At 42.7% G+C, this 14,612-nt stretch overlaps 1 protein-coding gene across 2 annotated transcripts in view; it reads right to left on the minus strand.

Annotated features, from left to right (window-relative positions):
* Positions 1-14,612, minus strand: part of DUS2 (dihydrouridine synthase 2) — a 33,851-nt gene that overhangs the window by 14,767 nt on the left and 4,472 nt on the right. For both annotated transcript variants that reach the window (XM_040253308.1, XM_040253307.1), the window contains 5 exons: positions 8,985-9,030; positions 6,680-6,771; positions 5,384-5,427; positions 4,149-4,209; positions 302-349 (listed from right to left, as the gene is read on the minus strand). In XM_040253308.1, coding sequence (XP_040109242.1) covers positions 302-349; positions 4,149-4,209; positions 5,384-5,427; positions 6,680-6,771; positions 8,985-9,030 — 291 coding nt within the window. The remainder of the gene's footprint in view (positions 1-301; positions 350-4,148; positions 4,210-5,383; positions 5,428-6,679; positions 6,772-8,984; positions 9,031-14,612) is intronic.

Genomic DNA, 14,612 nt, shown 5'->3' on the forward strand with positions numbered 1-14,612 from the left:
CTGTGCTCTCATGATCTTCTCAGAAGGAAGAGAGGCATATAGAGGTGGTTCTAAATGAGTCCTCAGGGCCCTTGGCTCTCGGCTGACACATCCCTAGGCCTGGGCTTTTCAGGAACACCAAGGCTGTTGCAGGATGGCTCAGGAGTTCCTGAATCTGGCTGCATGTCAAAATCACCAGGAAGTATTTTAAAAAATTTCCAGAGTGAGTGATTCTCTCAATCTCAGGGGAGGGGAGGGAAGGTGCTCCCAACAGCTCTAGCTCACAGGCACGCGTAAGAAACCTCTTAAGGGCAAGACTTACCTTCTCGATTTTGTCAGGATCTGACAGCAGGGCGGCTCCCATTCCTCCCTAAGGAAAAGCACATACAAGCACATACAGGGGCTCTTACAGCTGGAGGAGGGCAGCTCCTCCCTGTGGGATGGCAACCTGGCAGCACCTCAGCACCTGCCTCCCAGAAACCAAGGTCCCCTGGTGATCAGCCCTTCTCCTGGGCAAGCAAGAAAGCAGCAGCATCTGCACCCACAACACCAGGTATCAGTTTGACGAATTCTAAAAGCCGTCACTCTGATCCCCTTAGCAAGACCCGCAGGTCTACCTGGAAACGGGTTCTAAAAAAATCATTTTTCAGCACTGCCCATTTCCTACCAAGGGTTTCAGTGCCTTAATAAACTAAACCCCACCAGCTGCCAAGTCTCTTTTTAAAAAAAAAAAGGATTGGTCTTCCTTTGAAATGAGATCGAATCCACCTTCTTCCTATCCTACCGTCACTTGCCACCACTGCCAGCAAAGCCACACACAGGCACAATCTGCAATAATGTCCAGGCCCTGCTCCCCTGCCAGCAACAGTGGCCCCCCGGTCCTGGGCACTCAGACCAATGTCAAACTCTAACAAAATCCCCAACTAATGGAAACCAACAATCCCCAGAGCCACTTAAATCTCAACATGAATAACAGTCGTCGTCTCTTGATGGTGAGATTACTGATGATTTTCCTCTTTTTGCTTTTTTTTTTTTTGTCCTTTTCTATATTATCCAAGTTCTGGACAATGGTATGAATTACTTTAATAATTGGAAGGGAGGGAATGTTAAAAATCTGAATCCATTCAGAATGAGGTGAAGGGAAGAAAGACAAATCCAGTAAATATATGCTGTCAGTATATAAACTACAAACTAATGAATGCTCACCGAATGTGCTCAGGAGGTTTAAATTTACTTATTACAGTTTAATGTCGTGTTTCAGAAATACACATTAGAACCAGAGAGAACACTGAACTGGTACAGATTGAGTCTGCATTTCAGAGGAGAACGGGATGAGCAGGGCTTCTAGCCCTAGACTACCACAGACACAACCTTAAAGGCCTCGAGGAAGCCCTGGCCACTCACCCTGGCTCCACTGTCCCTCACCTCGCACACAATCCAGCCCTTCCTTATGGAATCGCAGAATCTAAACTCTGGTCTCTCTGCTCCGTCCCCAGCAATGGCTTTTCTAACTGGCGTTTCTTTCCTTCCTCTCTCCTTCCCTCCCTTCCTTCTTCCCTTTCTATTTAACTTCTTAATTTGCTTTTTTGAATAGGCAACATATTAAAAATCTTAAAGGTTCAAAAGGATGAAGAGTAAGAACTCTCCCTGCTTAGAAGGAGAGAAAACTATTCAATTTATTTTTTTTAATATGACTTCCATTTTTGCACCATGAGAAGAGAGCAGATATTCAGCTGGCAGGTACTGGGTACAGCACACTGGGAGGTATCTGTTCTGACTGGTCAGTGCCAGTGCTGTGACCTTGTTAATTATCTGGAGTAGCACCCCTGCAAGGGAACCTTATTTCTTCTGTAAAACCAAAGAAAAACTTAGTTTCCTTCCCCAGGGGAAACAAATGTCACCAGTTTCTTGTGTATCTTTCCAAATATATAAAAAGAAGTATAAATATATAAATTCATTCCCCATTTCCCACACAGATATGGTGACACATCATATACAATCCTGCTCCTTGCTTTTTTCATGCCATGATGTCAGGGGGAATATTCCAACCATTTCAGCTCTGCTCCATATACAACTCAGGTGCACAAAGGAATAATTAGAAGGTAGCAAAACAGAGCCTGATGTTTTCAACTCCTTGCGTTCATGCTCAGCCATGTCCAATTCTTTGCCACCCATGGACTGTATTCTGCCAGGCTCCTCTGCCCATGGGATTTCCCAGGCAAGAATACTGGAATGGGTTGCCATTTCCTACTCCAGGGGATCCTCCTGACCCAGGGATTGAATCTGCATCTCCCGCATCTTCTGTGTTGGCAGGCAGGTTCTTTACCACTGAGCCACTTAGGAAGAAACAAGGGCAAACTTCCACGATTCCCTGAAGCAGCCACCCACAAAGGTCCTCTGGTTTTCAAGTATCCCAGGGGCCTTTCCCTCAGGCAGTCTCAGCCTCCTGGGCTAAAGCAAGGGTCCTCAGGCCAACCAACTCCTGAGAGCAGACTCTGGGCAGAGGGCTATGGGGACAATCTGCCACATCTGCAGACCCTCGCACCCTATGATCAGGTTTCTGAGGTGACCCTGCAGGAGTTGCTCTGGTGCCTTGCACCCAGTTAGCTCCAAGCTGCCCTTTACATCCTCTCCAGGCCACCTCTTCCTCCCGCAGTCCCAGTGACCCTGAGACCAACCATCCTCTTGGCTTCCAGTCTACCCTCCCTCTGCCTCCACAACTCACCCCACCTCCCACTCCCAGTGTGATCATCTGCCAGCCAAGCACTGCCAAATTCAGCCCCAACTTGGCTTTTCTTCTGCGCCATCCTTGGTTTCCCCTGTGGACTCAAGATACTCATCTCAGATATCTGTGTCCTGACCTCTAGCCTCTTTACACTTGAATCCACTAGACACATGGCTTCTAGATTAGCATTTCTATTTACAGAATATATTTGGAAAGACACAGAAGAAACTAGTAACGCTGACTTCCCCTGGGGGAAGAGATGAAGTTTCTAATCACAAGCCTTCTCTGTTCCAAAACAGGTCAGAGATATCTAAAAGGTCAAAATTCAGTTAACCTGGTGTCAACCAAGATTTTCAATCACATGTTTCTCTGCTGCCTCTTCCCCTCCCAGTTCTCAACCCTCCGGTCAAATCAAGGTTCCCTGCCTCTACTTCACGTTGGCCTCCGGGTCCCAGCTTGTACCACTCTCTTGGCCTGCCAGGTCCCAAGCCTCCTCCTCATGGACCACATTTCCCCACAAGAGCCTGTGTTTAAGGGCTGCCCTTCTGTTCCTTTCTCAGAGCTTCCACTGCAGTCCTGTCTGGTCTCTCCTGATATGACAATTTGGATACATATATTGTATCCTCTATTTTTATCATGAAAAAGACAGAGCTCTGTTCACATTTTTCTTTTAACATTTACACCACTTATTACTTGGGCACGAGTGCTCTGTGTGTGTGTGAATATTTATATGTATACATGTGTATGTGTATGCACATCTAAAATTTTTCCTGGACTTTCCTGGTGATCCAATGGTTAAGAATCCACCTGCCAATGCTGGGGACACCAGTTCAACCCCTAATCCAGGAAGATTGCACATGCCTCGGGGCAACTAAGGCATTTTCATCTGCTCCAAACCACCTCCAAAACCAAGACTGCACATGACTCGTTGCTCCCCAACTGCTGAGTTAGCAGGCCCTAGAGCCTGTGCTCTGCAACAAGAGAAACCATGGCAATGAGAAACCCATGCTCCACAGCTAGAGAGTGGTCCCTACTCATCGCACTTAGAGAAAGGCAGTATGGAGCAACAAAGACCCAGCACAGACAAAAATAAGTAAATAAAATTAAAAATTTTTTTCTGAGCCATTTGAGGGTAATTATATATATATATATATATATATCATAACCCTTGACTCCTAAATATTTCTGTGTATTTTCTAATAGAGATATTCTTACATAACCACAGAAGTTATCAACTTCATACATTTTCATTGATACAGTAATTTTTAGCTCATCTACCATCATCTATATTCCAATTTTGCCAGCTGATCTAATAACACCCTCTTGAGCTTCTTGCTCATGAGTACAGGATCTAGTCCAGAGTCAGGCACTGTACTTAGTTGTCACCTCCAGTTTCCTTTAATCTGCACCCTATATTTGTGAAGAGTACAATGAAGCAGTTTACCTTGGTGGAATACTCTTTAGGACAGCCCATGTTGACATCAATACCAGCCACATCATTTTCTCTGGAAAAACATGAAGGAGGAAAGGTAATAAATATTCAACTTGAGGGTAGGACATAAAGTCAAAGGTATGGGTCTGTGCTCCTGAAATTCTTACTGGCTCTCTGAAACACACTAACCCTCAGGAATAGGAAATGAAAAATTCTGTCTCTAAAATATGCAACCACCTCTCCTCCTGGGCAGAACTCTAGAAGAAGAATATAAGGTGCTCACACATGTAGGAAAGGCTAGTTGTAGAGGATTCTGCCAGCTTTCAGTTGTATCAGATGACTCGAATACTGAGTGATAGCCACATGGAACTCCATCCCAGAATTCCAGTCCTAACTGGGTAGTAAAAGCCATTTGCCGATGCACAAAAGTGACCCAGGCACAAGAGCCCTTTCCCAGAGTACTGGTTCTGGTGGAAGTGGGGGACTGTCTTGGTGTGTGCTCGGCTACATAGTTAGCTTCCTCCAAACAGTCCTCAGATGTAGAAAGGACCCTTTCCTTATCATCTGGTACATACACAGTTACTTGTCTGTGACCAGTGGCAACTACTACCCAAGTTTCTTCTCACCTTCATTGTAATTAATAACAAGAGCTAACAATTTACCAAGCACTCACTACATGCCACATATTGCAAAGATATTTACATGCATCATCTCATGTACCCTTCCCTATAATGCCAGAGGGAGGTGAGATTATTGGTCTTATTCTATAGATGAGGAAACCTAAGTTCTCAGTGAGGTTAAGTAACAGATCTAAGGTCACACAGTCAGCAGATAGCAAAGTAAGGATTCCAGCCCAGAGCTAACACAAAACCCCATCTCCTGAACCACATTACTCTGCTGCCTTCATTAATTTAGAAAGCAGTAAGTCTTACTTACACTTCATGAGATTTAAAAGCTCAGGGTTCATAGTCATGGTAGTCTCCAGAAAGGAAGCCTCATAAATAACCACTAACAAACAGGCTTCCACCCAAAGGTTCTCTGGGGTCCAGACACAGTGGGTTCACATCATACCTGGGGCAGCCCTTATTCACCACAAATAGAGAAGGAAATATGACCCTCTTAACCTGAAAACAGAAGGTAGTGGACTAGGAAGCAGAAGGGTAGTCACCTCCAAGGTCACAGGGAACAGTAAGACCTCAGGGTCCACAGGAGAGGCAAAGGCAGTCCCCCAAGAGGGAAGAACTTACACAAGCCTGGCCACAGCAAGGGCTCGTTCTGCATCTGAAGTCCCCTGGGAAAACAAGAGGCTATATCAACCAAGGCCCTGACACAGTCCATATGCACAGACAACCACACTCAGGCACACCATGCACACATGCATGGGCACATATGGGCAAACGCACACACACACACACACACACACTCACACACTCACACACACACACACACACACACACACACACACACATCAGCAAGTGGAGACCAGGTGTTACTCTCTCAAATAGCTAGCCCACTGGACTGGCTCGCTGGAGAGCTAAGAAAATGTCATCCATGGTGTCAATACTTTGAAACATACAAAAAAGTTGGAAAGATTTTAGAGTGAACGTTCATATACCCACCACTTAGATTCTACAATTAACATTCTTCTATATCTACTTTATCATATGGTTACTCATTGATATCAATTAATAAAAATTTTTTTGTTGTTGTTGTTGCTGTACACAGGCTTTCTCTAGTTGCAGCAAGCAGATTTCTCATTGTGGTGGCTTCTCTTATTGCAGAGGACCCGCTCTAGGGCATGCGGGCTGGCTAGTTGCAGTGCATGGGCTTAGCTGCCCCACTGCATGTGGAATCTTCCTGGATCAGGGATCAAACCCATGTCCCCTGCATTGGCAGGCAGATTCTTAACCACTGGGCCACCAGGAAAGTCCTGTTATCAATTTTCTTTTAACAAACCTAAATGTTATCCAGGAAGTATTTCTGAAAAAATACTGAGAAATGCCCAAAGTGAGAGAACGACAGAATCGCTATGACCCTAACACAAATCCTAACCATTCTTTTTTTTCTCCCTGGTTGTACTGCATGGCATATGGGATCTTACTCCCTCAACCAAGGACCAAACCCATGCCCCCTGTGGTAAAAGCACAGTCTTAACCACTAGACTGCTAGGAAAGTCCCCAAAAACTACTCTTAAAGAAACCTAGTTTCTTTAAATGGTAAATATATATAGACTATACAAAACAAAGACCATGATCTGAACAACTGATTCTAGGGAATAAAATATATATTAGTCATGATAAACAGATAATTCCTACAATGAAGGAAGTTAAATTTGAGACTGGAAGCATGTAATAAACCTCTAATAGCTTGATTTCCATAAACTGTCTCCAAGAGTGTAATCACTCATGAGCAGAGCTCTGAAATCATTGAATGCAGGATCTTCAGGAAGACTGAAGACCACTGTATAACGGAGCCCAGGCACGTAACACTCCCCCGGCCCAGGGCATGAGATGGGAAATGTGCTTGGCCCTGGGATGTCCTACCATCTGGAAGACGACCTTGCTCTGCTCCCTTTCACAGGTGCGAAAGACCACTCGGTCATCGGGAGCAACAAAGTCCACTGTGCTGAGCGCCTCTGCAAGAAAACACAAATGTCTTCGTATTAATAGTAAAGCAAGGGGCAAAATGTGTATCATTGCCCTGCTGTGGGCCTTGCCCATGGGCTGGGACAGGGAACAGGGGAGAGGCAGGGCACAGACGAGAGACCGGGGACATCGTAGGGAGGCCCTGCCGCCCCTTTCCTGGGGGGGATGTGTGTGGTCAGGGGGCCAGTGGCAAGCCTGTTGCCGCTGTCACACGTCCGTGCCCATGTCCTTCCCTCTGTCCCCAGTGATGGGGAGAGAGATGGTGGCATGTAGCCATTCACGGACCCCTTGCCCTCTTTCTCCCCAAAAAATAAAAAAAATAAAAAACGCGTATCATGATCCCAAGTGTGTGTAAAAAGTACATGTCATTTCTCTTTGTGATTACTCTTCAAGCATGAGATTATGCGGAATTTTCATTTTTTAGTATTGGGAAAAGAGTATGTCAAGGCTGTACATCGTCACCCTGCTTATTTAATTTATACGCAGAGTATATTCTGTGAAATGCAGGGCTGGATGAAGCACAAGCTGGAATCAAGATTGCTGGGAGAAATATCAATAACCTCAGATATGCAGATGACACTACCTTTATGCAAAAAAGCGAAGAGGAATTAAAGAGCCTCTTGATGAAAGTGAAAGAGGAGAGTGAAAAAGCTGGCTCAAAACTCAATATTCCAGAAATGAAGATCATGGCATCCAGTCATCACCTCACGGCAAATAGATGGGGAAATAATGGAAACAGTGACAGACTTTCTTTTCTTAGGCTCCAAAATTACTGCAGATGGTGACTGCAGCAATGAAATTAAAAGACGCTTGCTCCTTTTATTTCAGGAGTAATAATTTTAAAAGCTATGACCAACCTAGACAGCATATTAAAAAGCAGAGACCTTTGCTGACAAAGGTTCATCTAGTCAATGGTTTTTCCAGTAGTCATGTATGGATGAGAGTTGGACCATAAAGAAAGCTGAGCACCGAAGAATTGATGATTTTGAACTGTGGTGTTGGAGAGTAACTTGGACTACAAGGAGATCAAACCAGCCAATCCTAAAGGGAATCAGTCCTGAATATTCATTGAAATGATTGATGCTGAACTGAAGCTCCAGTACTTTGGCCACCTGATGCAAAGAACTGACTCATTGGAAAAGACTCTGATGTTGGGCAAGATTGAAGGCAGGAGAAGGGGATGATAGAAGATGAGAAGGTTGGATAGTATCACTGACTCAACAGACATGAGTTTGAGCAAGCTCCGGGAATTGGTGATGGACAGGGAAGCCTGGCATGGTGCGGTCCATGGGGTCACAAAGAATCGGACACAACTGACTGAACTGAACTGATATTTATAACACTGAATTTTTCATAACACAAAGAAAACATATATCTAAAAGAATTAAACATGAAATTGACAAAACTTCGAGTGAAGTTATTTTAAGATTTCACAAACGTGTATACATTTCAAAAACCTCAAACAATACCCCAACTCTCATTAAAGCAGAATCAGCCTTATCAATAAAGTATAAGCAAAACCACAATTTAGCACAACTACTTCCATTTGCAAAGTACTTACATGTCCCGTATCTTATTTGATCCTCATTCCAACCCTAAGATTTAAATAAAGCAGGGATTGTGATTTTCCTTTTACAGCTAAAGACACTGAGCCAGAGAGGTCATGTGACTTGCCCCAGGGTACAGTCAGAGAGCAGCAGGGTCAGGATCAGTGCTGAAGCCACCCTGACCCCAAGGGGGTCACCTGTACTACAAAACCTAGTGATTCATATTCCAGTAAGCCAGCAGGTAGAAGGTATTCACAGCCTGCTTCACAACTGGCAGTTTGTCATGGTCTCTGGAGAGCAGTGACTATTCTCAAGAGACCATGATGGTGGTGGTTTAGTCACTAAGTCATATTTGACTCTTGTGACCCCATGGACCACAGCCTGCCAAGCTCCTCTGTCCATGGGACTTCCCACTCAAGAATACTGGTGTGGGTTGCCATTTCCTTCTCCAGGGGATCTTCTAGACCAGGGATCAAACCTGGGTTTCCTGCATTGTAGGTGGTCGGGAAGCCCTACTCAAGACAGCATGGGAGCCACAAAATGACACAGCCAGGCAAGGAGCACCAGAGGACACTGACACCCAGACAAAGGCAATGTTAGCGCAGCCTGGGCATGAATGGGCATATACACAATCCTAGGACCACAGCTACACTCACCATTGACAACTCTCTTGCACTGAAGCATCTTGAGGTCGATCAGCTCCTGCAGAGGAATCAAAGGGCACATGTCAGTCCTAGACACACAGGTCCTGGGTACAGCAGGGAAGACCAGTGATCCTGGTTGCAGGGGTAGGCAAGAAGGCCAGTACATAAGTGGGCAGCACTGAGTGACCTGTGCTTATGGAAAGGGCTGCAGCCAGGCTGAGCTTTGGCTGAGAATGAGTCGGGGAAGGCGAGCTGAGTGAAAGTGAGAGTGAGCTGGGGTCCCTACTGCTGGGATCCCAGCCCTGGCAGCAGTAACTTGTCCCCCTTGGAATTCCTCAAATCCTCTGCCACGCCCACCTTCACAGCTGGACCACTTCTTCTCTGTATGCTAGTTATAGATGCATCCGTCATTCCTTTACCATTAAATGATGAACACCCTGAGGAAGGTTCTGGATTCACATAAAGGTGGGCTTTGAGGACCTGAGAGGAGGAGCTGAGGCAAAATGGCCCTTGAAATGTCTTCTTTTCTTTTCTGTGTCCCCATTATATCCAAAGAGCCTCTGGGGCTTGGACACAGTCTCGTTCATCTTGGTGTCATTAGCGCCCAGCATGTTACAAGTGCTTACTGAACATCTGGTGAAGCTGCTTCAATGCCTTACATGCAGCAGATGCTCAGCTGATTGTTAAGTGGAGAAATTAATTTCAATTGTCACCAGTAAAACCACACGTGTGCCTGCTCACCCACACGTCTTCAACACTATTGTTTATCAACTTTATTCATTTTAGTCAGTTCTTTGGTTATAGTGTAGAACCTCACAGGGTTTTCTCTTTTTTTTTCACTGTATTTCCTTCACTGGTGAAAACAAACATTGTTTTCCCATGCGATAGAGTTCATCTGTGCATCTTCCTACCAAACTGACTTTTATATCTATAAAAGTTGTGCAGAAAAAAACTATTCTTTGTCAAATAGGATATTATTTTTATACCTCAATTATCACAACTATTTTTCCTATATCCCTCAACAATATATGACATTTATTTTTACAGAAGAGACAACTCAAATTTTGCCACAAACAATGCTTTCTAGTTCCCAAATCTATCTCCATCACAGTTAAGAATATAATTTTAATTGGTTTTTATCTTCTTGGTGAAACTAATTTTGCCTTTTTAACTTACCTGATAAGTAAGGCCATGTATAAGTCAGGTATGCCCTCCTGCACTGCAAGAGGATTTTTTTTTTTTTTCCAGTTCTACCAGTTTATTTCTACTAGCCCATCTCCCTCCACCATCCTTATTCATGCATGCTCAGTCATGTAACTGCATGGACTACAGCCTGCCAGGCTCCTCTGTCCATAGACTTTTCCAGGCAAGAATACTGGAGTGGGTTGCCATTTCCTTCTCCAGCAAGCAAATTATTTTATTCATATGGCTACCAAATGTTTGAACAGCATTTAATTTTCAAGTGCCTTATCATGTATGGGCTTATTCTTCCATTTTTGTCAGATATTATTTTCCTATATCTGAACTATGGCCTGCTACCTTCATCTCCTCCATTCCACCCCACCAGGCTCCTCTGTTGATATAATTCTCCAAGCTATTTGCTTCTTTAAGGGATCTTTCCAACCCAGGGATCAAACCTTGTTCTCCTGCATTTCAGGCAGATTCTTTACCATCTGAACCACTAAGGAAGCCCCTTAGAGATGATACCAAAAGCACAAACAACAAAGGAAAGTATTAGATAAATTGTACTTCATTAAAATTAAAATTTTTTGCCCATCAAAGGATACTATCAATAAAGTAAATCAATTATACTTATATAAAATTTTTAAAAATTAAAATGAAGTCTTAAAAAATAAATAACTGAAAAATAAACTGAAAAGACAATCCACAGAATGGGAGAAAATATTTGCAAATCATATATCTGTTAAAAGTCTAATATCCAGAATATATAAAGAACTCTTAAAACTCCTAGAATAAAAAAAAAATAATTTTAAAATGGACATAAGATATGAAGAGATATTTCTCCAAAAAAGATATATAGATGGAAAATAAACATAGCGAAAGATGCTCAATATCATTACTAGGAAATGCAAATCAAAACCACAATGTCCATAAAGGGGAGAATTTCCTGGCAGTCCAGAGGTTAGGACTCCGTTCTCAATGCCAAGGGCCTGGGTTTAATCCCTAGTGTGGTAAAAAATAATAAATAGAACCTATCTTTAAAAACAAACAAACAAAAAAAACTCACAGTGAGATAGCATTTCAGAGTGACTAGGATGGCAACAATCTCAAAGAAAAAAAGACAGAAAGAGACTTCCCTGGCAATCCAGTGGTTAAGACCGCCTTCCAATGAACAGAGTGTAGGTTCAATCAGGGGAATTAAGACCCCACATGCCTCAGGGCCAAAACAAACAAACAAAAAAACATAAAAAACAGAACCAGTATTGTAACAGATTCAATAAAGACTTTAAAAATGGTCCACTACCCCCCAAAAAAATCTTAAAAAAAGAATGACTTTATTATTAGAAAATATCATGAAGTATTTGAGAAGTAATACATCATACAATATGAAACTTTCAAATAGTTATGGAGAAAATACATATATTAGAGAGAGAGAACAAATTATAAAACAAATCAAGCAAAAGGTTAACAGTAGGTCAATCTGGGTAAATGGTATATGGATGTTCTTTGTCCATTCCTGCAATTTTTTCCATAAATAATTTCTTTGTAAGTTTTAAAAAATTACCCATTCTGGGCAGAAGATTTGAATAGAAATTTCCTCAAAGATGATATACCAACGGCCAAGAAGCATACAAAAACATGCTCAATATCATTCATCATCAGAGAAATGCAAGTCAAAAGCACAACAAACTATCACTTCACACCCATTAACAGGGGTAATATTAAAAAAGAAAAGAAAATAATCAGTGTTAGGAAAGATTTCAGAAACCGTACACTGCTGGTGGGAGTGTAAAATAGTCCAAAAGACAGAGAAAACAGTATGGAAATGCCTCAAAAAATGAAAAAACTACCACATGATCCAGCAAACCCTATTTCTGGGAATATACATCCCAAAGAACTGAAAGCAGGGTCTTGAAGAGGGATCTGCACACCTACATTCACAGCAGCACTCTTCAAAATAGCCAAGAAATAAAAGTGACCCAAATGTCCATCGACAGATAAATGAATGGACAAGCAAAATGCAGTGCATATACCATGGAATATTATTCAGCCTAAAAATGCAAGGAAAACCTGTCACATAGTACAGCACAGATGAACCTTGAGGATATTATGCTAAATAAAATAAGTGAAAGTCACTCATTCGTGTCCGACTCTTTGTGACCTCATGGACTATACAGTCCATGGAATTCTCCAGGCCAGAATACTGGAGTGGGTAGCCTTTCCCTTCTCCAGGGCTTCTTCCCAACCCAGGGATTGAATCCAGGTCTCCCGCATTGCAGAAAGATTCTTTACCAGCTGAGCCACAATAAGCCAGTCACAAAAAGACAACTATTGCATATTTCCACTTACATGAGGTATCTAAAGTATTCAGATTCATAGAAACAGAAAGTAGAATGGTGAAGGGGCTGTGAGGGATGGGGGAAAGGAGAGTTGTTGTTTAATGGGTATAGAGTTTCAGTTTTACAAGATGAAAAGGTTCTAGAGATCTGTTTCACAACTACTGAATTGTACACTTAAAAACAGTTAAGATGGTAAATCTTATGTATTTTTTACCATAAAAAAAATTTAAGTACCCATTTTGGTAATCAAGGTCTCTAAGGCCACTGTCTTCTCCCTTCATCTTGTGTATTAAAGGGCAGGTGTCCTCTCACGCCTGGGTCACTAGAGTCCCATTTTATTTTGGTTTGTTTGTTGTTGTTTATTTCATTTTTATTGGTGTGTAGGTGATTTACAATGTTGTGTTAGTTTCAGGTGTAGAACACAGTGAATCAGTTACACATATGCACATATCCACTGTTTTTTAGATTCTTTTCCCATATAGGTCACTACAGAGTATTGAGCAGAGTTTCCTATTCTATATAGTAGGTTCTTATTATATAGGTTATATATATATATATATATATATATAGTGTGTATATGTCAATCCCAATCTCCCAATGTATCCCCCTCTCTTTGCCCTCTTGGTAACCATAAATTTGTTTTCTACATCTGTGACCCTTTCTGTATTGTAAATAGATTAATTTGTACCATTTTTTTAGATTTCACATACAAGCAGTAACACATGATATTTGTCTTTCTCTGTTTGTCTTACTTCACTTAGTAGGACAATCTCTAGGTCCATCTATCCATTGTAATAACATTTTTATAATAACAGAAAGGAATAAGTATGTGACATCTGATTAACTCCTAGAAAACTCTACCAACAGGGCAGACCTTGGTGGGGAATAACCTTAACCTTTGCTGAGCGGGTTCATCCTTTCTTCACCTAAAGCTGCTCAGGGCTTTGCAGGGTTTTTAAGAAGGTGCCTGTACACATGGACTACCTGAGGTCCCACACTAGGTCCTGAGAGGTGGGTGAAGTGATTTGACTAACCTTACAGATGGGTCACCTCATGTGAACACAGACAGAGCATCACAAGGCTGGCCTGCAGAGCAACTCTGGATCCACCAGGGGGCACCAGGCACCATGCTGTGCCTTTCCCAGTACTCAGGGCTCAGTTCCCAGAGATGGATCTGCTCACCACAAACAGGGGCCAGCTGGCCTGCCTGCCTGCCTGCCTGACTCTGCTCCACAGGAGCTAGGTCTGGGTAAAGGGCCCATTCTTCCCAAATTCACTCTTAAGCCTTCTCTTCTTTTCCTTTTAAAAAAATATTTATTTTACTTATTTATTTTGGATTCGCTGGGTCTTAGTTGCAGCATGCAGGCTTCTTAGATGCAGCATGTGGGATCTAGTTCCCTGACCAGGGATTGAACCTGGGTCCCCTGCATTGGGAGCACAGAGTCTTAGCCACTGGACTTCCATGGAAGTCCCAGACCCTCTCTTCTTTCTATACCTTTCTTTTTTTTATTTTGAGATAATTGGAGGTTCACATGCAATTGAACCTGAATGTGAGATCCTGTGTACCCACTGTCCAATTTCTCACTATGGTAATGTCTTGCAAAACTGTAGTAACAATATTGCAACCAGGATATTGACACAGAATAGATCCATCAGCACAAGGATCCTTGTGTAGCCCTCTTATAGCCACAGTTCTCCCTCCACAGATGGCTCTTCAAGATGGAAATGTCAGAAGCACTTGGGTAATTTCTTTAACCTCTCACCCCTACTAGAGAGGCATAGCAGGATTAAGGGTTGTGGGGGAAGCTTACCTGCCCAACTGAGAACCACTGCTCACAGTCCCTATCCAATATCAGCTACTCCTTTAACTGTTTTTCCTAGAAGATGTTTTCTAAACCTGAGTCTGAAGTCCTATTAATAATATTCTTCAAAGCAGCAGGCCAGTAACTGGCCTACTAGCTATTGCTATCAGAAAATTCTATGGCTTCCCAAACCAACCCCGTCCAGTTTCTCTAGCCTGAATCTGGTCCTTTTCCTTCTCACTCTGAAACTGAGCTTCCTCATTCACATAATGAATGTGTATTAACTCCTACAGGAGCCACAGCAGTGACCTGACATG

This window comes from Oryx dammah, unplaced genomic scaffold (assembly GCF_014754425.2).
Source record: "Oryx dammah isolate SB20612 unplaced genomic scaffold, SCBI_Odam_1.1 HiC_scaffold_13, whole genome shotgun sequence".
NCBI classification, from domain to species: Eukaryota; Metazoa; Chordata; class Mammalia; order Artiodactyla; family Bovidae; genus Oryx; species Oryx dammah.